The 23,800-nt window shown below is 39.6% G+C and overlaps 1 protein-coding gene across 3 annotated transcripts in view; it reads right to left on the bottom strand.

Annotated features, from left to right (window-relative positions):
* The window catches only part of LOC125460565 (voltage-dependent L-type calcium channel subunit alpha-1D-like), a 556,326-nt gene that overhangs the window by 301,526 nt on the left and 231,000 nt on the right, over positions 1–23,800 (bottom strand). For all 3 annotated transcript variants that reach the window (XM_059649877.1, XM_059649878.1, XM_059649879.1), the window contains exons 8-9: positions 21,343–21,446; positions 4,817–4,986 (exon numbers count right to left, since the gene is read on the bottom strand). In XM_059649877.1, coding sequence (XP_059505860.1) covers positions 4,817–4,986; positions 21,343–21,446 — 274 coding nt within the window. The remainder of the gene's footprint in view (positions 1–4,816; positions 4,987–21,342; positions 21,447–23,800) is intronic.

The following is a 23,800-nucleotide window of genomic DNA, read 5'->3' as shown; positions in this document are numbered from 1 at the left end:
GGCCAGCCACAGGTGAAAAAAAAGAAGAGCTCCACTAACTCCAGCTCTCTGACCTCATCACATGGTCTCCAGTGATTCCATTTGCTTTCTTAATTACTGGTTGCTCATTCAATCACAGATTGGTTCTCTCCCACATTTGCCGCTGACAGACCAACACTATCAGCAAAAAGCATAGCAGAAAGCCAACCTGTGACTGGAGGAACAGCTCACCATCATTTTCCATTCTGTTTACAGGGATACTTTTCTCTGATTGATCTATCCATGAATGAATTCTTCCAGGTGTTTTGGGGACTTTCAGATGTATTTGACCTGTGGCACTAATTCGGGATGCCACCATCTCCAAGTAGTCTAGAATATTCACCCATTTCTGACAATTTGCTGCTATATCCGCTTATGTGGCTTCTTGTCCTGCAAGGGAGAAGGGAGAATGTCAGTACACATACTGTAATGTACTTGAGTGATATGTGTGAATAACTGAATAATTGGCAGTTATGTGGAAGCTGTGAGATGAGGTTGCAATAGGCAAGTGGAGCACATGATTTCTAGTCTAAGTCATGGCTAGGAAACTAGGGATACCTTCCTTGCAACTCCTTGATTTGTGGCCCTGGAACCTTTTCAGTCCTACCCTTGACAGGAGACAGTGCCTCTATTTAGCATCTTAGCTAAAAGATGGCAATTTCAAGCCTTTGCAAATATGCTGGAATGTCATCTTCAAGTCTCTGAAGTGAGCTTGAACCAACAACATTCTAACTCAGAGGCAGGAGAGCCACAGCTAATACTGAAAGCAAGATGTAACGAGAATGGGAAAGTAATAACTGTAAAGCAAAGTATTTTGATATTGAAGAAAGAAAGAAGTAGTTAGAAAAATTGCTGATTGTGCAAGTGCGAGACTGTATGAAAGGAACACAGGTAGTATTCCTTGTGAAGGTGTACAGAAATAGCACATGCCTTCAGAATAGTGAAGTATCGCAATGAGCCCTTGAGTGTATGCTGGGGATACAATGGACAGAAGAAATTTGTTGAGCATGCGGGAGTAAAAAGGGAGTTATCAGACTGTTGTGAAAGATGGAAAGAAGATGAGCTGTAATCAACTTCAATGTTCTATTATAATTGTAATTCTTTTGCCCCTGAGCCCAGGAGCCGACAGTAACCCTATTGTCGCACTTACTCTCAGCAATCTCTGTCCAAGGCTGCTACGTAGTCATCCTTGGGATCTTGCCGCAGAAACCAGCAAAAGGCTTTCAGTGCTCCTCCTCAAGAACTTCTCAAGGAATGCAGCAGATACTATAGATGGACAACTCCATGATATTTTCTATTTTCTAATCAACTTGGTTCAAAGATGTTATTACACACCTCTAGAGCAAATGAGGCTCAAACCGTGGCCCCCTGGTCTCGAGCCATGGACAATACCATGGTGGCACAAAGGCCCCAACTCTTCGGCTCGTTATTGCCAAGAGAATTGTTTGCACACTCATCCAAGTAAATCTTCCATAAGGAAGACAACCTCACATTAACGCATTTTCACTTTAAACAGGTTGCCAGAAATTGTGCAATGCAAAATGAACAGGCAAATTTAGATCTGAACAATCAGAAAGGTAATCTATTAATCATAATTAAACAAGGTTCAAGAGTTAAAATTGTCCGCACTTCATGCTGGGAAGTTCATAAACATAAAGTGTGTTTCTAGCCCCATATCTATTGTGCTAATTTATAAATCAAAGCTTATATGCATCATTGTAAATATTTATATGTGCAATGGCTGAGCATGCAAGATGCACACTTAACCAAATAGACGGAATAGAGGTGACACTACATCAACCAAATCCATTTTGTCATTATGTTATCCTAAAATAAAATCTGGTTACCACTTGCATTTTTGAAAGCTGTGAATCATGAGAATCTTGACAGGTTGAAGAGGTTTTGCACACTTCAGTCCAGTATTTGTCACGGAATAGACACTGACATCCGTGTGAAAATGGTAGAAGTCTTTCTGGAAAGATTCTGCAGAATACAGCAAAGCTAACTTACTGAAGATGTTACCGAAAAATCATTAAGGAGAATACCACCATCTGGAATAGTTGCACCTGGGATAGTTAAATGCACCAGAACCCCACTGAATTAACCTCAACACTGTGAGATGAACTCATTTAAGTATATTTGTGCCTCGATGCTTGATACAGTAGGACAACAGAGTGGAGGTCCAGAGTGACTGATACTAGCAGATGAAGGAGAACACTCGCTGCTCTTCATGTCAAATATTATGGCCCCTGGAAATCAAAGAAACCAGATTGGCAAACCAAGGACGGGCCTCCAGGGAGGGGAATATCATTCATGGGAACATTTAAATTATTTTTACATAGTTTTCCTAAGTCCTACCCAGCCGTATTATGAGATCCATCCTAATTTAGATAGATCTGGGTTGTGAGCCTAAGAGTGAATGTACAATCTCTTTGTACTCAACACACTCAACACACAACGGGATATGTTATTCAATAAAAACCGGTAGAACTGTGGATGTTGTAAATCAGGATCAAAAACAAAGTTGCTGAAAAAGCTTAGCAGGTCGGGCAGCATCTTTGAAGGAAAAAAAAAATCAGAGTTAATGTTTCGGGTCAGTGACCCTTCCTCAGAGCTGAGGAAGGATCATCAGTCCAGAAATGATTTTTTCTTCAAAGACTGCTGCCAGGCCTGCTGGGATACATTATTCATTTGACATCATACTTCAAGGCATGTCGAATAAAGCAGGGGTTCTGAGCTCCAATTGCTGCGGAGGTACTTTGAGCTGGATTGTCATCCCCACTAAGTTACTCAAAGAATTATTGAAAAGATTGTTTGTTTTAACTCAAATTGATTTTACAAGTTTTTCCAGAGACAAGTGAAAACCAAAAACAAACCAATTCTTTTTGACACATTGAAGATGTATGAAATACCACCTAAAGATCCAAAAATAAATTCTGCGTTGCGTTAATTACAGAGTACTCGAAACAATTAACACAAAAGAAAAACTTCACAAAAATAAAAAGAATATTCATTTAGGTTTAGCTTTGCATCTCTACAAACTGAATTCTTAAGCAATCAGGCAAATAATTAATCAATTGTCGACCGCTACTTTGTTACTTAAAATGACGACAAGCATGATGTACATATTTACTGATACACTTATTTCAGACTTGGGACTTTGAAGTAAGAGAGAGTGTAATAATTAATTTGTCATTTTTTCTGAAGTCATCATTTTAAATGAATATTTGCCAGAGAGCAGCTGACTGAGAACCTTTTTGGAGTCACAATGAGTGTTTTGGACATGTAACTTATAACAGTGTAGTAAACGAACAGGCCCTTTGGCTTATCATATCTGTGCTGACCCTGATACCATTCTAAACAAATCCTATCCCGCATATGGTCCATATCCCTCCATTCCCTACGTGTTCATGTGTCTGTCTAAATGTCTCTTAGAAGTTGCTAAGAAGTCTACTCTACCACCAACCCTGGCAGTGCATTCTAGGCACCTACCATCTTCTTTGTAAAAACACATCGCTCACCAATTTCCTTTAACTTTCCGCCCCCTCCTTCTTAAATTTATGCCCCCTAGTATTTGATACTTCCACCCGGGGAAAAAGATTCCAACTATCTATGACTCTCATAATTTTGTATTTTTCTATCAGTTTGCCCCTCGGACGCCAAGGCTCTCGCGAAAACAATCCAAGTTGATTCAATCTCTCCTTTTCATGAATACACTCTAGTCCAGGCAAAGTCCTGGTAAATTTCTTTTGTGCACTCTCCAAGTCCTCTGAATCCTTCCTATTGTGTGGCAATCAGAACTGCACATAATACTCTAAATATGGTGTAACTAAAGTCTTATACAGCTGCAAAGTGACATGACTTGATATTAGTGTTTTACAATCAGAAGTAGCAAACATTAAAAGGTATTAGCTTGCTTTTGATTTAGGAGAACCAAGAAGTGGTTTCGTTTTGGGAAAACCCTTTAGATTGGACAGTTTTTGGTGGCATTTCACAGAAGACCTGGCTGAGGTCAAATGCAAGAAAAGCAATTAACTGAGAACTGTTAGGAAATAAGTTACCTCAGTGTAAGGGTTTTAGTTTGAAAATTCCAGTCAGGAAGGTTTCGTTCAAACCCTGAGGGGTTATTTGAAACTAAGAAAATTTACGATCATTGGTGTGAGTAATCCAGGAAAAGGCTATCAAAATCCTAAGACTTGGAATTAGGAGGAAACAGTTAAGTCAAATTTGCGGATATGATATAGAAGGGCTCTCTCTTATATTTGAGCACTGTCAAGAAATGGCGTTGGGAGAGGGGGATCTTGTTTTCCCATTTGTTTGCAAATCTTTCACATTTATGCTTTATGTAAATAGAGGTGTTTGTTCTCTGTTATTTGAGTGATAAACTTTTGTTTTGTTGTTAAAAATGAACCTGCAGCATTGTGTGCTTGTTTCTAGTTAAAGGCCACCATGTTAAATAGCAAAGCATGATCTATCAGTCAAGATTGCAATCTGGTGTTTGATTTATTGAGCATAACATCAGCTAGGAAAATAACACAGGAGTGACTGGCTAAGTTTCTGATTTCCTGCTACCTACACCTCCTGCCAGGAACTTAGATTTTAACTCTATCAAGGTTTGAGTGTGGCAAAAACTTTACTGTAATGCCAGAAAGTTATTCCTATATTAATAAATCGAAGACTATTATAAATTTTATGCAACTTTTGAAACCTCAAGGGGTAATAAATTAAACAAAATATTTGTTTAAGATCACTGTTTTATCAGTCTTATACTGTTGTAGTGATAAAGAAAGATACATACGATTTCGTCTCTCTGCACTCTCAATGTCTTCTTCATTCTCAGGATCAATGTCTTCTGCCTGAGTGATCCAATCCAGATATCCTTTGAGGTCATCTTCAAGTTGCTGCTTCTCACGTAGTTTCTGAAAGTCTCCTCTGGCCTTTGCCTTTTCCCTTTCCTTAGAAAATTCACTGTAAATTGTCATTTTAAGAATTATTTCAGACAGTAAAATTATGGTGAAATAGAGAAAAAGTGGTTAAAATTCCTGTTACTTCATCATTAATTGTTATTGCTAACCTTAAACAAAAAACCTCAAATGATATGTAAGATATTCAAAAATTGAATAATTTTCATGTATTCATGGGCTGGTTATGTAAAAAGCAATTAATCTACACTATAGTATGGTAGGTTAGTAATATGGTACTACGCGCTTAGCCAGAGGAACTGAAATCCAAATACATCAATAAATTTGTAGACTAGCAACAGAAAAGAAATAAAGAGAGTCACCATTGTCAAAATGCAACTAGTTCAGTAACATCCTTTGGGGAGCAACCTAACATTCTTATCTACAATCCCAAAAACTGAAATGGCAGTCAATTTTCATTCCCATGGATAGCAACAGTATGGTAGTACTCCGAAAATCACAGTGCATTTATTTGAAACAATATCCAGGATACCACTGGTGGGATGAAATCCTGCAACCTGTAGGGCAGATACCCACAAAATGTTGCCCATTCAAATCAAGATCCTCTGCACAAACTCCATCCAGTGCATCTATACATAGAGGGCCAAAATCCGTGACCTATGCCAAACTTATACATCTTTAAATAAATCTCAGTTAGTCTCATTTCTTGATAGCCTTGTGATGATTTAGCGGATCTTTAAGAATATTAGAAGATAAACAAAGTTCCAAAATAGCAGCAGGTTGCATGTGGACCTTTGTGCCGGGAACTTAATTTTCAAAAGTACATTAATATTAGGATTTTTTACATTTTGGCACCTACATCACTCCAAAGTACGAAATATGGGAAACTCACAACTTTTTCATAATGGCTTATTGATGTGCTAACTAGCAAGTAGAAAAATCCAATGATGACTGCCATTTCAGATAGCTTTCCTCATGTATGATTCACCTGAGCCTTTTCAGGGAACTTTTGGACTAACAACAAATGCTGGCCCTGTCAGCAAAGCTTCCATTCTATAGACCAACTTAAGTGTTCTTGCTATTGTTACAACGGAGAACATGCAAACCCCTCTGATAATTAAACTAAAACGCAAACCCTAATCTGTTATGACAGAAGTAGGGGTTCCCCTCTATTAATTATCCCCAAAACACCCAGAGAAGTTCATCTTTCCCCTCATAATCTATTTAAAAAGTAGTTAAAAGAAAGAAAATCCCTGATCATCATTTTATATTTAACAAGAAACAATTTATTTAGCCCAACAATGAAGGAATTAACAAAATTACAAACAAACTAACAATTTCCCCTAATACTACCAACTACTTCCTAACTAGTCTAAATTCTACTGGAATGCTGTTCAAATAAAAATACGCCACATTAATATAAACCCAGTTAATAAGCAGCAATAAAGTATAACTTAATCATTCTAAGTTCACACAGGCTGTTTTCTGGAACCTTCTGCTCTCTCTACTCTCTTCACAAACACATTTCTTCCATTAATTCTGCTGTCAGGAATGTTTTATCTCTATAATTTCTTCAATGAGGACTTTTAAGCCAAAGTACCATGGTACCTTTGATCAATCAGACAGACTTTCTCTGAGGGCTAAATGGTGCTAACTCCAGCAGATAGCTCTCTCAGATTTTCCAATGGCATAATCAGATTCTTAAAATATGATTGCTTTCAGGTTATCAACACCATCAGTTTTGAATTCAATTGGCTTTCTATATCTAGGTGCTTCGGTTACATTAATTGGATGAACTCAAACTTGTTGTCATTAACATCAAAACAAGACTGCTGTTTTACCTAACACCTGAGAAACTTTTTTTTGATGCACTTTTTTCACTTTTTGAGGCTCTCTGTACTGGCAACTTTAACTGTTATTCAGAGACATACATTTAAAAATTTCTAAGTACAAACAAAGCACAAATCTCTTAAAAGGAACCACACATTTTAGTTTCCTGCCTTCCACTTCACAATTACTCTACTCAATTTGTAACACTACTGGCACTTACTCTGTTATCACAGCAATGGGACAGAAATCAGCAGGTTGATCTTAAGCACCCAACATGGGTGGCTAACAGTGGAGGTAAAATTTTTAAAATTGTAAATCCCAACACCAATCTCCACAAACCTACTTGCTTCTGGTTTAAAAGGGCTACTACAGAGTGGGACCATAAACTGTTCTCAAACAGTAAGCCAGTTATTAAATTTGTGCTAATAAATGTTTCAGATTTGAGTAATTATTCAGACTTAGTCACTGAAGACTGTACTTCCCAGGATTTGGATATCCATCTGTAAAGGGAACAAAAGAACTTCTGGATCCATAGTTAAGCGCTTTTCAACATGTTCACATCCAACCTTAAATTAAGTGAACAATACTGGACACCACGCCTGATGTGGTTTCACCAATGCTCCATATAACTGAAGCATAACCACCTTACTTTTGCCTTCTAGTCCCTTCACAATAAACAATAATGTTTTATTAGCTTTCCAAAGTAGTTACGATCAAGAATAACCATTTGTCGTCAAAGGAAAGGATATGAAGAAATAAAATAAATATTTTAAAATGCTGAATTGACTTATTCAAACATGCTCAATCCAAATAATGAAGTTGTTTTGTGTGACATCAATATTTGACACCGCAGTTAACTCGGAGATAAGGATGCAGTACTTAAACTGATTTTAAGTGTTTCCTTTGTGCAAAATGAAAGTTTAGGCAATCTATAGGGGTAATAAATGCATTACTGATAACAAAAGTCATTAAAAATCTTCTAGAAATCTTCAGATCTTGGATAAAACTAATACAATTAGGTTAGACACATTGTGCAGCTAATTATAGCCCTGATTAATTAGTTGATTTAATTGAAACTTCTATAAGAGTCAGCAAGGTCACTAATTAACTCAGATTTAACATACTACTATTAATTTCCAACTTGAAATGTATTTTGCCAACATGGTAAAAATACTGATGTACAAAAAAGAATAGCTAGAACTTGATGAAAAATAGTTGCACGTGAACGATAGATGCTGTTATTACAGTGAGACTTCAATTGTAAACCCAGGGCAGAAGAAATGAAGCAGCATTGTAAGCTCTAGAATTGCTGTTGCTCCAACATCTGAAATGCACAGATAGCATCTTGCATGAAACTTCCCCATTATTTTCAAAAACATTCTAATTGCTCATTAAACTTGCCTCAGAAAATTAAGTCTAGTAATTAATAGTTTAAATGCTTTTCTCATAATATAATTATTAATGATAGTCTATCAAGTTCTGGTTCAGTAAGTGAACAATTTAAATTGTTCAGCCTCAATTCTTCAAATAGTGCATTGGTATTAGAGAACTTTAAAAATTAAATAATTAAAATTTCTTTTCAGACATTTCCTTTCCATTTTTTTTTCTTGATCCAATCTTGCTTTCCCTCTCATTGCTGTTCTTTCTGTACCTGATTTTATTCTTAGCCAAGCATTTCAATTCACAATGTCTGCCAGCATCTATGGACAGAGATCCAGAGTTAAAGTTTCAACTCAAGCAGTTTGGAGAGAGTCATATTTGCCTGGCAATGTTAATTCTGTTCCTGTCTCCACAGATGCTGCTTAACTGACTGAGTATTTCCAACACTTTGTTTTTACTCCAGGTTTCCTACAACTGCAGAGTATTGCTTTTATTCAAATTCATGTTGTTTATTTCTTAGCCATTCTGCTATTTATTTGTTAATCATTAAGTTTCATGGGTTAACAGATTCAAAGTAGGTCTTGCTATTCACTGAGGTCCTTCTCCAAATCTCTTCCTCTGCTGATGGATCAATATTCCTCCCGGTTGAACACCAATTCGAGGAGGCATAGATGATGGTAAGAGTACAGAATATACTCTGGTTGGAGGGACTTCAACATCGAGCAAAGCAGCTCAGTAGTGACAATAATAATCGATGGCAACAACATAAATGATGACATAGTTGCTAGAATGGGCCTGCAGTACGCAGTGGGGTTATGAACAAAATGAAAAAAGTTCAGAGGAAAGGTCACCGGACCTGAAACGTTAACTCTGTTTTTCCCTTCACAGATGCTGCCAGACCTGCTGAGCTTTTCCAGCAACTTTGGTTGTGTTCCTAATTTACAGCATCTGCAGTTCTTTCGGTTTTTATGAAAAAGACAATTTACTTGACTTTGCTCTCATTCATCTCCCTGAAACAGATACACCTATCTATGACAGTACTGCTAAGAGTGATCACTGCACGGTCTTTGTGAAGTCAAAGACCCATCTTAACATTAAGGATACCTTCTATCATTTTGCGTGGAACTATGACTCCGCTAAATGGACTAGGTATTGATTAGGTCTGGTGCTCAAAACTGGGCAATGAGGGATTGATTAGGTCTGGTGCTCAAAACTGGGCAATGAGGGATTGTGGGCTATCACAATCTGTAAACACATGCCTGGCAAATCACTTAGGCTACATTACCAAAAAGCTTGGGGACTACCCCTTGTTCAATGAAGAATACAAGGATGGAATGCCAGGTACAGCATCAACAGCCACCAAAAAATAAGGCATCAACCTTGTGAGGCTACAACATAGGAATACATACATACTGAAACTGACAAAGCAACATGCAGCAGATGGAGCTAAATAATCACACAAGCAATGGACAATCAAAACTTTATAATCTTAACACACAGATCATAAATGACCACAGGTAATTAAACAATGAACAGGACATTGAAAGTCCACAAATATCCCTCGATACCCTTGTGCAGACTTGTGATGGGACTGGATTGGGAAGCAAAGCACAATCATACCACTTCATTTCAGCAGAAGTCAAAATGGATAACGTATGACCAAATAGAAGAATTGAAGGGGAAAATATTCCTGTAAATTGGCAGCTCCTTGCATTTAATGTGTTAAATTTCTGCAATACCCCTTGGAGGTTCTAAGCCTAAGTCCTCTGCCTCACTATTCAGCATTTAATCAAGTGGGACGATTCTCTGTAATGAGAGGGAAATAACTCCACAGAGGCCAGTATTCCATCTTCAAGTTAGCCTTATTTACATGTAGATAGTCCTTGAACAGATCCAGCTCCCTCACAACCACCTCTCAGACTGAACAGGATATCTAACACTCCTGCAGGGCACCCCTGTAGATTTACAGCCCCACTCAGGGAATTCATTCGGTGAGGCCCACCTGGCTGACTTCATTGCACTCATGACAGCGGGTATCACCCCACATGCTTATAAAGTTGTGCAGCCTTCTCAACCAAGAAAAACTCACACTGTTAAATACATGCACTGGATTTCTCAGTGGATCAGGTAGACCCAGACCCAGGTCTTTTCAGAGGTGAAATTAAAGTTTTCTGTTAATAAAGCAATAATAAGTAGATAATAGCCCAACAAAACATTTCCTGCTGTTGGCCCAAACTCTCAATTTTTTAAATTCATTTGTGGGATGATGGCTAGCATTTATTGTCCATCCCTAGTTGCCCTTGAGAAGGTAGAGGTGAGCTGCCTTCTTGAACCACTGCAGTCTACCTGCTGTGTGGGTTGTCCCACAATGCCAATAGGGAAGGAATTCCAAGATTTTGACCCAGTAACAGTGAAGGAATAGTGATATATTTCCAAGTCAGGATGGTGGGTGGCATGGGAAGGAAACTTTAAAGTAGTGGTGTTCCCGTATGTCTGCTGTTCTTGTCCTTCTAGATGGTGGTCATGGGTTTGGAAGGTATTGCGTGAGGATCTTTGGTGAATTTCTGCAGTGCATCTTGTGGATAGTACATACTGCTGCTACTAAGCATTGGTGGTGGAAGGACTGGATGCTTGTGGATGTAGGCCAAATCAAGCAGGCTGCTTTATCGTAGATGTGTCAAGCTCCTTGAGTGTTTTTGGGATTGCACTCATCGAGGCAAGTGGTGAGTATTCCATCACACTTCTGACTAGTGCCTTATAGATGGTGGACAGGCTTTGGGGAATCAGGAGGTGAGTTACTCTCTACAGTATTCCTGGCCACTCACGTGCCTGACTAGGAAACACATTGCTGTGTCTTCATTGCTGCTGGATCAAAATCTTGGAATTACTCTGTACTTATACCAAGCAGAGAGCAGAGATTCAAGGCTGTAGCTCACCACTACCTTCTCAAGGGCAATTAATGCTCAGCCAGCCAGTGATGCCCACATCACCAAGTGAATTACAAAAAAAATCCTATTCAACTTGCTTCCTATTCCTCAGTCACGTAAGTAGATCTAACTCAATTTTGTCTTTGATAGAACTGAGAGAAATTTAGTCCCAAGGTGCCAGGCAATCCGAACCATTCTGATTGTATTCGCCTTTTATATAATCTGAGGCGGTTAGCTCCGAGATGCCCTTATGAATTGGGTAATGCTTCTTTGTAGACAATAAGTCACTTGTACGAAATTTAAAAGCTTCTAAATAGATATATGTACACATGTAACCATAAATATACAATCATGTGAGTCAACCTTGATGCATTATAGGTTTTGATGTACGCAGTTGACTTTGTTTTAAGAGATTTGGGGCACAGAGTTACTTCAGGACCTATTCTCAAATAGGTCTGGCTTCAGCACTGTAAAAAATTAGACTTTTAAAGAGATCTTTGTTGTGCTAAATGCTGGAACTAAGTTGAAATACATTTAGGATAGCTTATGAGCTGAAGGTAGCTAGTGGGTGGAAAGCAGGCTTTCAGAAGTTTCAGCTTCCGAGGTCTGTGGACTGGAATTTTTTATTGCATAAGCTATCAGATATTACAACTAAACGCATATCTTTTTTGCTTTGGACTCTCAATGTGAATTTGTTACTGATTTGGAGCGACAAACCTGACATGATTTGAGGTATTTTCAACAAACCCAATCTCCCATCATGCTCACTTACATTAAAACTAGTGTGCAGAGGTTAATAGAAGGTCATTGCGAGTCTGGTAGGCTGTCATTGGAGTTTGGCTGGTGCTGTTTGACATGGAGAAGTGTGATATAAGATCAGAGCAGTGGAGTCTGGATCAGTGAGCATATATGTACAGTGCAACTGGAGTGGGAAAAGATTGAAAATATTGAGTACGGAGATGATAAAAGAGAGAATCAAGATTTGCACAACAATGGAGCAAGGTTGAGATGGAATTGGGTAATATTTTTGAGCCAAATACAGGCAGTTTGTATCAGGTGTTGAGGTTTGAACCTCAGCTTGCGTCTTTACTGCACAAGTTTGCATATTGTGCAATCTGTAAGTTTGAAACCACAATAACTATCTCTCAACACTGCCCTATCATAAACTTCTAAATCATACCTCACTAGTGAGAAACAAGATAAAGCACCTTCTATATTGTCCATACAGTCAACAGAAATGTTATAAAGAAGTTAAAAATTAAAGTCAGAAAACAAGGAATGGGCAGTAAATATTGGCTAGCCAGCAATGCCCACATCCTACAAATGAATAATAAAGAAAAAGAAAGTAAAGGAAGGACTGAAATTAATAAACATTTCTACAATAAAGGTGGAACATGTTTTGTGAAAATTAAATGGTCAACGCATTTTCTTAGAGTTCCAGCACCTTAAGATTTGGCAGCATGTTCCTCAATAATGCAGAGTCATCGAGTCATATAGTATTGAAAGGGGCCCTTCAGCCTACCATGTTATTGCTAATCATCAAAACACCAGACTACATTAATTCCATTCACCTATTGATCTCATTGGTCCATAGCCTACTATATCTTGGCACTTTAAATAGTCAGCCAATTCTTCTTAAATGTTGCAAGATTACCTGTCTTCACCGCCCTCTCAGGCAGCACATTCCATATTTCTACCATATTTTGAGTGGAAAGATTTTTTTCCTCAGATTTTGTCTAAACCACTTGCTCTTCACCTTAAACTTACACCCTCTGGTCTTAGACATCTCTGCCAGATGGAAGAGACTCCCACAATCTACTCAGTCAAAATTTCTTATAATTTTGTAAACCTCAACCAGATTCTCCCCCCTCAGCCTCCTCTGTTTCAAGGAAAACAAATCTAACCTATCCAGTCTCTCTGCCTAAGTGAGGGATATTTCATCCCAGGCAACATCCTGGTAAATCTCCTGTGCAATCATGTCCTACAATAGTATGGCAAACAGAACTGCACACTGTATTCCATCTGTGGCCTAACCAATGTTTCACAAAAAAAATATTGCAGATGCTGTAAATCAGGAACAAAAACAAAGTTTCTAGAAAAACTCAGCAGATCTGGCAGCATCTGTGAAGGGGAAAAACAGAGTTAATGTTTCAGGTCCAGTGACCATTCCTCAGAACTGATAGTGACTGCGAAAGCCTCAGTTTATGTGCAGAAAATAAGGAGGTGGGTGGGGTAGGGAGTAAACGACAGATTAGTGCCCAAAGACAGTTGGACAGTCAAGGGAGTTGCTAACGATCAGGCTGGGAGGGTGAATAATTGTTAAATGGGGACTGTTAGTGACTAACAACAGGGGGTGTGTAATGGAGATAATGGGAACTGCAGATGCTGGAGATTCCAAGATAATAAAATGTGAGGCTGGATGAACACAGCAGGCCAAGCAGCATCTCAGGAGCACAAAAGCTGACGTTTCGGGCCTAGACCCTTCATCAGAGAGGGGGATGGGGGGAGGGAACTGGAATAAATAGGGAGAGAGGGGGAGGCGGACCGAAGATGGAGAGTAAAGAAGATAGGTGGAGAGGGTGTAGGTGGGGAGGTAGGGAGGGGATAGGTCAGTCCAGGGAAGACGGACAGGTCAAGGAGGTGGGATGAGGTTAGTAGGTAGCTGGGGGTGCGGCTTGGGGTGGGAGGAAGGGATGGGTGAGAGGAAGAACCGGTTAGGGAGGCAGAGACAGGTTGGACTGGTTTTGGGATGCAGTGGGTGGGGGGGAAGAGCTGGGCTGGTTGTGTGGTGCAGCTCCCCCCACTGCACCACACAACCAGCCCAGCTCTTCCCCCCCACCCACTGCATCCCAAAACCAGTCCAACCTGTCTCTGCCTCCCTAACCGGTTCTTCCTCTCACCCATCCCTTCCTCCCACCCCAAGCCGCACCCCCAGCTACCTACTAACCTCATCCCACCTCCTTGACCTGTCCGTCTTCCCTGGACTGACCTATCCCCTCCCTACCTCCCCACCTACACCCTCTCCACCTATCTTCTTTACTCTCCATCTTCGGTCCGCCTCCCCCTCTCTCCCTATTTATTCCAGTTCCCTCCCCCCATCCCCCTCTCTGATGAAGGGTCTAGGCCCGAAACGTCAGCTTTTGTGCTCCTGAGATGCTGCTTGGCCTGCTGTGTTCATCCAGCCTCACATTTTATTATCAGGGGGTGTGTAATGGCTGGTTATGTGGTAACAAGGCCTGATGGGTCAGGTAGGGGGCTGGGACATGGGAGAGTTTAGGTCCTAAAATTATTGAACTCAATACTGAGTCCGCAAGTGGAAAATGAGGTGTTGTTCCTCCAGCTTGTATCAGGCTTCACTGGAATGCTTTACCAAGTTTTTTTTTTAAATATACAAGAAAATACAAGTTACGAGCAGGAGCAGGTTGCTTCATCCCTTGAGCCCAGCTACCATTCAGTAAGATCATGGTTGATCTGATTGTAACCCTAACTTCACATTCCTGTCTACTCTGATAATATTCCACCCCCTTACTTACCATGAATCATCCACCTTTGCCTGAGTAATACTCAAAGACTCAGTTTGCATCAACCTTTTAACGAAGTGACAAATGATTATCTCATCTGTTTTAAACAGGTGATGCCTTATTTTTATATGGTGGCCACAGGAGTCAATTCCCAAACAAAAGTAATTATACTTCCCATATCCATATTCCTCAGGATCTTCTAGGTTTGAATCAAGTCACCACTTACTTTCTAAATTCTCATAGATACAATCCAATTCTCAGAAATCAAACTGACAGAAAAGTAAAATTTGATTTAAAGAATTTAAAAAAATCTTGGAACCAGACATTCTGCGGGGCCATTCTCTCCACGACATTCCGGCCCACACCACCTCCATTCCCAACACCTCATCACACCTCCAGAGCATCTTTCCACACAATTGCAAAAGGTGTAACACCCACCTGTTTACCTCCTCACTCCTCACCCTCCAAGTCCCCCAGACTTGATTTCCAGGTTTGTAGTGATTTACCAGTACATCATTCAATCCAGTTTAGTTTATTTGCTGTTCATAACGTGGTCTCCTCTACAACTGGCAGACAAAACACAGGTTGGGATGACTGCTTTGCAGAACACACCTATGTTCTGTCTGCAAAAATAACCCATGCTTCCAGTTGCCTGCCACTTCAACACAGCATTGTGTTCCCATGCCGATATTTCCATCACAAGACTGCTGCAGTGTTCCAGTGAGCCTCAGCACAAACTTGCAGAGCAACTAATTTTCCTCATTTGGGGACCCTGCAGGCTGTGGGGCTTAAAATCAAATTCAATAACTTTGGAGTTTGATTCCATTGTTCAATGTCTTTTACCCACCCACACCTGGTCCTGTTAAGACATGGATTGTTTTTAGTGCAATCACCCATTCACACCTACTCCTAGGCCTATTATCTCATTTCATGGGTCACTTTCAGCTTTCTAAATCTCTTGCTCTTAGCTCTTATCATCAGTTATTCAGCTCTTCTTGCTATCCATAATCTCCTTATTTATCTACCCCATTCATATCTCTCTGGGCTCCATCTCCACCTTTCTGCTTCCCTCTCCCCTTCCCTGGACGCCATCCCAATTTCATCTTCAACATAAATAACACATTTTCCCCAGCTAGTAGCAGTTTGGATGAAGATTCACCAGAATCTAAAATGTTGACTTTGCTTTCTCCCAAAGATTCTGCCAAACCTGCTGAGTTTCGTCAGCAACTTCTGTTTTTATTTCAGATCTCCAGCATCTGCAGTTCTTCATTTATTCTTATATATAGCCAATATTCATTTATTTGTTTGTTAAAGTAAAACAAGATTTGAAATCTTGTCATGCAATTCAGTCACTAAAAGTTCCATCTTTTTTTCTGATAAGTTGTTGAGCACTGTAGAGGTTTTAACTCACAAAAGGATATTCAGGCCATCAAATATTGCCGGCTTTCTAAAAAGCTATCAAATTAATCTCAGTCACTTGTTCTATTCTTGTAGTCTTGCAAGTTTATTTCCCTCAAATTCCTTCTGGCAATAAATAATTCTGCTGCTCTCGCAAACCCTTAAGTACAGCTGAGACATTACTCTTTGTTCCATAAGGGTCTTCATCACAATCCACATCCTTTGCCTAAAATTCTATGCCTCTTAGTTTGTGTACCACTGGCTGATGGGAGCAGATTTCCTTTGTCCATCATCTGAATTTACCATAATTTGTACACCCCAATCAAAACTCCCTTAATCTCCTTTCTTCCAAAGAGATAAACGCAGTTTCTGAATTCTAACATTGTACCTAAGTCCACCACATCCCTTGGAAACATTTTGATAAATATCCTCTGTACCCTCCCAAGGAATCTCACATCCTTACAAAATTGCAGTGACAAGAAAGTGCAACATGCTGGTTGTGGTTGAACCAGAGTTTTATACCATGTCAACATAACTTCCCTGCTATTGTACTCAATATTACTATCTAAAAAGCCCAAAATCTAATTTAGTCTGCTCATTAATCTCTCCTGAATAAGTCTTGACATCTTCAAAGACCTAAATTCCCAGGACCTTCTGACATTGTACATCATATACAACCATGTGATCTATGTTGTTTCTCCCTAGCCCACCTGCCAAAATGCTTTACTTTATACATCTTGTCTGTCTATTCTGCTTGGCTATCTATGTCCAGCAGTCAACTGGTATCATCCTGACTATCTAACCCACCTCCAAGTTTGGCATCATCAGCAAACTTTACAATTGTACAATGTATTCCAAATCATTCCGTATCATTAACTGCTTCCTGGATGAACATCTGTCCATCAGATCAGAAATAGCACTGTTTGCTAATGAGTGAACGACATTCAGCTTCATTTTCAATTCCTCATCTAAGAGGTAGTCCAGCAAAACATGGACAGCATCCAGGCCTGGGCTAATGTGGTATACGATGTCTACACCAAACAAGTGTCATGTAAGGGCCACCTCCAGCAAGAGTGTACAAAACTACCTTTTCTGACATTCCTTGGTGTTAGCACCATGAGTTTTTCACCAGCAATTTCTTCAGGGCCGTCACTGGCCAGAAAAGTTTCTGAAACAACCACAAATTTGGTGGTTAATACAGCAGATCAAACGTTAGGTAATTGTCATGAGTGGTTCACTTGATTCCCCACAACTTTCTTGCACCGACAAAACTCAACCAGTTAAGAGTTCTCCTCATGCGTCGGGGTGAATGTAGCAATAACAACATGAAGAGGTCAAAACTATTCAGGATGAAATAGCAGACTTTTGTTATTTGCTTCTATATCCCTTTTTCATCCTCCGCACTTGCTTATTTGACTCAACTGATCACAACGTCTTTGTATTCTTTGATAAACTTCTTCACAGTCCACTATGTCACCAATTTTGGTGTCAAACTTACGAACAATGCCTTCTATGTTCTCATTTAAATTATTTATGTAAATGACAAACAAAAGTGGCCCCACCACCAATCCCTGTGGAAGACCGCTGGTAACAGTCCTAAATACAACCCTCCACCATCACTTTGTCTCTTGCCATTGAGCCAATTTTTACATCCTATTGACAAGCTCATCCTGAATGCCACGTAATCTAACTTTACTAATTAGGTTACCATCTGGAACCTTGTCAAAAGACTTTACTAAAGTTCAAGTAAACAAACGTCTACTGCTCTGCCCTCATCACTCCTCTTCCTCAAAAAAATTCAATCAAGTTTGTGAGACACAATTTCCCTTGCACAAAACCATGCTGACTATTCCTAATCATGCCTTACCTCTCCAAATGCATATAAACCTCATCTTTCAACCATCCACAACTTACCCATCAAAGTCAGACACTCAGGTCTATAGTTCCTAGGCTTCTCCTTACATCCCTTCTGAAACAAAGGCAGAACATTTGCCACTCTTCATCCTGAGACGTCACCCGTAGTTATAGCTGAGGCAGATATTTCTGCAAGGGGCCCTGCAATTTCCTCCTTAACTTCCCACAATGTCCTGGGATACACTAGATCAGGTTCAGGAGATTTAACTATCTTCTTCTTCTGTATTGTGAACTGTTTAGAAAACATCAATATTTATTTCTCTGAATTCTCTAGTCTCAGTTTCTTTCTCCACAGTAAAAACTAATACATACTATTCATTTAATGTCTCTCTCATCTCCTGAGGTTCAACACAAAAATAACCTATTTGATCTTTAGAGGACCCTACTCTGTCTCTAGTTGCTTTCTTGCTCTTAATGTATTTGTAGAATCTCTTTGGATTATCCTTAACCTTATTTGCCAAGGCTATGTCTTCTTTTATCTTTTTGGCTTCCTGGTCTCCCTCTTAAGAATGCCCCTGTACTCTTTATATTGTTCAAGAGATTTATTTGAACCCAGTTATCTACACCTAATGTACGATTCTTTTTTTTTGATTCTGGGCCAGAACCTCAACATCTTTATTCATCCATTGTGCATTGCGTGCAATAGCTTTGGTGAACAGATACTACCAAAGTCCTCACTCTAATCCAATGACAGATCCAAAAATAAATTGCTACAATAATCAGTGTATTAAACATTCAATTAACAGTTTACATTTTGTACAGTGTATAGTCTGGCTTACTACAATCCTTGCTCAAATAATTTGTTGAAAGCAAATTGATACACAATTTGTTAAAATCCTCTTGCTTGAGTCTTCTGATAACTAACAGTCCTGGAGAATGAAAGCTGGCACAGTGGCACAACATGATTGCCTTCAGTGGCTTGCTTCACAAGGGCCAGATATAGGGTAAGGCCACATTTCTTCAAAGGCTACATTTTGAATTTAACTGTTTCTTCGCTGGAAACTATGAAGTGAGATATGAAACATAGAACGAAACTTTCATGGCCAGCTATAAAATGGTTTTGGTGAAAATTTACAACTAGATTTCTTTATAACTAGTTAAGACAAAGGCATAGATGTTCTAGAAAAGAAAATAAGGGAGAATATTACTAAGAGTAAAATTTATTCCCAAGTTTATTTCTTTCTCGCAGCTATCTCACATTCTTTCATTGTTTACTTATATGTATCCCATGTCATAAGGCAAATATGTGTGAACTCTGAAGTAGGCGAACATGAAGAAAATCTCAGAAGGATTTAAACATTTTTGAAGAAAAAATCCCCATCTGTTGAACAGCACTATGGGCAATGTCTTTTTTAATCTAAATTTGAGTTGCATTGTTAAAACAGCGTGGATCTGGAGGAAAGCTGCAGGCCAGCAGCATCAGAAGAGTAGGAAAGCTGACGTTTTGGGTCAGGACGCTTCTTCAGAAAAGAATTGCATTGAGCTTTTTGAAGGATTTCTCACTGTTAGGCAGAGAGAAGTTTCTTGCCCCACCTTACCAAACCCACCTCATTAACTACCTACCATGCCCCTACTGCATCTTCGGCATCTAATTTTAACTTCTAACACTCACTATGGGAAATTACATTTCTAAAAGCCATACCCCATTTATTTACAAACTTACTTTAAAATATAAAGGTATAACAGGGAAAAGTTACATCTGTGAATTGATCGTAATTAACTCTGTGACATACACTCAGTGAGAAGAGTGAAAAATTCATACATCACCACTTACAGTGCCAGCTTACGAACGTATCTAGTACAGCTTCTTTAGTTACAAGACCTTAGAAAATAGAGAAAACAAAATGTCCAGCTTTGCAGAAAAAGTCCAGAACAGCAGTCTCCCAACCCATACCAGGCTGGCACCTAGCCTCCAGTCTGTCCTGGCTCCGGCTCCAGACTGTGCTGTACTTCACCTTGAAGATCGCAAACCTAGGACATTGATCCAGACTGTTATGCCAGGACGAAAGAACACCACACTGGGAGACTGCCCTCTATGCCTGGGACACCACTACACCAGGCAGAGAGATTGTCACGCCAGGCCAGAAACCCACCATAGGAGGTCATCACAAAGGCTGGGATGCCACCACAGGAGGCCAGGAATCAACTGGATGCCAGCAGCCAACATGGGAGGCCAAGAAAGAAGAAGAGAAAAGAACCAAGAGGCAAAAGAAAATGAAGAACGAACATAGAAAACCAGCTCTGGCTGAAGCATCCTACTCCGCTGCCGTCTTGAACCACCATCATGCCCACTCCAGTTTAAACAGATTAATGATTAATTATTGCTTCTTTCATAACACACAAAGGAAACCTTCCCCTTTCTTGCAATTGATGAGTGCTACATAAATTGGGTACATTCTAAAAGTTCAATCCAATACTCTAATAATTGTTACTTCTTAATAGTACATGCATTATCATAGGATTGCCATTCTAGTATAAATAAATATTTCCCATCATAAACTGAAAATATCGCTCAATCATGTAGATTTATTATAAAAGAAGACTGAACATCAGACAAATAAATCAAGTAAGAAGCTGAACTCAAAAAGTTAATTCTTTCCAGAGTGGAGTTGAAGAGCTATGCTGTATTCATTCAAAGCTGGAAAACATGATAATTCAATATTGAGCGCAAGAAAAAACACTCGCACACAGCAAACTGTACATCAAAAGATCCCAGGCAAGAGGAAATGCCAAATTTTAATGTAAAAGATAGATATCTTACATTTAAAGGTAACATGCAGTTAACTGATCCAGATGCATTATCTCATAATAAGCAATAGGTATTTGTTACCTCAGACTAAACAGTGTCACAGCTTGCTCTCAATTCACTGCATCATGCATGATCACCCATTAAAAAACAACCTACAAACAAAACTGATGCACAATCTCTCAAAATGCATGCAAAGAGCATTTATTTAAACAAGAGCAAACATCTCTATTGGAACAGAGGCAGGTTTATATAATTCAGCAGCTTACCCACTAAGTACACCAAGAACGAGGTTAAGTACAAAAAATGAGCCAAGGATGATTAGGCTAACAAAATATATCCATGGCCATTCTAATCCAACTGCATCATTAACCTGTAAAATGGAGAAGGGCTGTTATGGCATTATGAAATTTAATATGGCAAAGCCCTTCAGCCAGTCACTTTGGTCCTTGGTAATCTGTATCAACCTAAAGGGTTTTTGCAATTTTATTCATTTTTGCTCTGACAGTAATGTAAAATAATAATTAGGAGAGATTACATTTTTAATGAAAACTAGTTGTTCACTAACATAATTCTCCTTTGGTGTGCAAAACCATCACGCAAATCTTGTTCTGTCTTTCCAGAAGTCCAATATGGTAACTGGATTTAGGGCTTTGCATTCCAGGCAAAATGAAGTGGAAGCTTACCCGCTCAATACACCAAGTACAAGATTAAGAACGAAAAAAGATCCAAAGATGACGAGACTGACAAAATAGACCCAAGGTAATTCATATCCCATGGCATCATTCATCTGTAAAGATGACAGCAAGTTATATCACAGCCACAAAGTGGTTTTTTTTCAAATCAGCTGTAGAAGTTACTATTTAAAACAAAATAGATCCTTGTACAATAGATATGCTATTTATTTATTTACTATTACATTTTGTATTTATAGGTAATATTTATATTCATTGTTTTTTGCTTTCGCTTAAAAACTTATGATAACTCATACATATTTGGAAACTGCACAAACTGCAGTTCAAAATGCAAAACACACAGATGTTTGACCTTGGATAATTTATAAGTGCCTGAGCCAGAAAAGTTAATAAAATCATGAATCTTTACATTCTGAATTAGGAAAATGATATTCTGACACACTCTTTACTTGTATTCATGCTTGTACTTCCCGAGAAGGGTGCTTCATATCCACATTCTGCCCATTGGTAATGACATTTATGGGTATGGAGTGACCTCACATATTCAAGCTGTTGAAATCCATCTTTACCTTTGTCACTATTATGACAAGACGTGATGGGTCCAAAGGGCAGTGCTCTTCTCACCACCGGTCACTCTACATCTTGGTGCTTGTCGAGAAGTTTTGGAGAGGAGGCATTCTGCCAAATTACTTTGACAGTCTGTTCAGGGAACAACCTGGCAGGACCCTTTTCCTGCAGGGTCTCGAGGACTCTAAGTATTGACAATTCCTGCTGATCAAAGGTATATATTCTGCAAATGTCCCTATGGAAGACATGTGACATGAAACGGTCCAACTACTTGGAGTGTTCCGCGACAATGAGGCCAGTCCCACCCTGTAAGTGACAGATAGAACCTCAGTACGTAATGACACTTGGCGTTTGCATACCAAGGGTATATACAGGGCTTGATGCAGCTGCACACATCAGGATGAGGGAGGCATTGGGTACATTCTCTCCCCACGACTTGCTTGGAGCTTTGTGCATACTGTCCCTGTGGATATGGTCCATCTTGGACTTCCAGATGAAGTTGAAGATGGTTCTGGTGACAGCAATAGCACAGGTTCTGGGAATGGGCTAAACCTGTGCCATGTATAACAACACAGAGTCTCTCACACCTGGTGGCCAGGTTTTTGTCCACTGTGAAGAGGGAGCATCAATCCAAGAACCCAGTTTCTGCTTCACCTTAGCACTATGCTCCTCCAAATTTTATTTTGCACAAGCCATGACCCCTCTAAGTCATATTCCCTGCTACTTCAGGTAATCGTCATGATGGTGAAGGAGATAAAAGGATCTGTCAGCCCAGTTCCCAAAGAATATGACCTCTCTCTTGCTTCTATTTACCTTGGCTCCTGAGGCCAGTTCAAATTGGTCGCAGATGCTCACGTGCCTGCACCCTGATAGCAGATCTGAGCAGAAATCAGCGATTGCATCTGAGTGAGACCAGCAGTGTGCCCACAATGATTGGTGCTTGGTCTCTGCTTTTTGTCATTTTATATAAATGACTTGAATATGAACATAGGAGGTATGGTTAGTAAGTTTGCAGATGACTCTAAAATGGGAGGAGTAGTGGACTGTGAAAAAAGCTAACTCAGAGTACAACGGATCTTGATTAGATGGAGTTTAATTTAGATAGATGAAAGGTGCTACATTTTGGAAAGGGAAGTCAGGGCAGGACTTATATACTTGATGGTAAGGTCCTAGCGAGTGTAGCTGAACAAGGAGGCCAACGGGTGTAGGTGCATTGTTCCTTGAAAGTGGAGTCACAGGTATATAGGATAGTGAACAAGGCATTTAGTACGCTTGCCTTTATTGGTCAGTGCATTGAATATAAGAGTTGGGAGGTAATGTTACAGCTGTACAGAACATTGGTTGGGCCACTTTGAGTATCGCGTGTAATTCTGCTCTCCCTCCCTATAGGAAGGATGTTGTGAAACTATAAAGGGATCAGAGAAGAGTTACGAGGATTTTGCCAGGGTTGGAAGGTTTGAGCTATAGGGAGAGGCTGAATAGACTAGGGCTATTTTCCATGGAGTGTCGGAGGCTGAGGGGTGACCTTGTAGAGGTTTAAAAGATCATGAGAGGTATGGATAGGGTAGACCAGCTAGTCTTTTCTCTGGGGCGAGTTAAGTCCAAAACTAGAGGGCATAGGTTTAAGGTGAGAGGGGCAAGATATAAAATGAGGGACAACTGTTTTATGCAGAGGATGGGGCATGTATGCAATGAGCTGCCAGAGGAAGTGGTGGAGGCAGGTATGATTACAACATTTAAAAGGCATCTGGATGGGTTAGAAATAGGAAGGGTTTAGAGGGATATGGACCAAATGCTAGCAAATGGGACTAGATTTACATAGGATATTTGGTCAGCATGAACGAGTTGGACCAAAGGGTCTGTTTCGGTACTGTATATCTCT

The sequence above is a fragment of the Stegostoma tigrinum genome, chromosome 11, assembly GCF_030684315.1.
Source record: "Stegostoma tigrinum isolate sSteTig4 chromosome 11, sSteTig4.hap1, whole genome shotgun sequence".
Lineage (NCBI taxonomy): Eukaryota > Metazoa > Chordata > Chondrichthyes > Orectolobiformes > Stegostomatidae > Stegostoma > Stegostoma tigrinum.
This window is presented reverse-complemented; position numbering and strand designations above follow the sequence as displayed.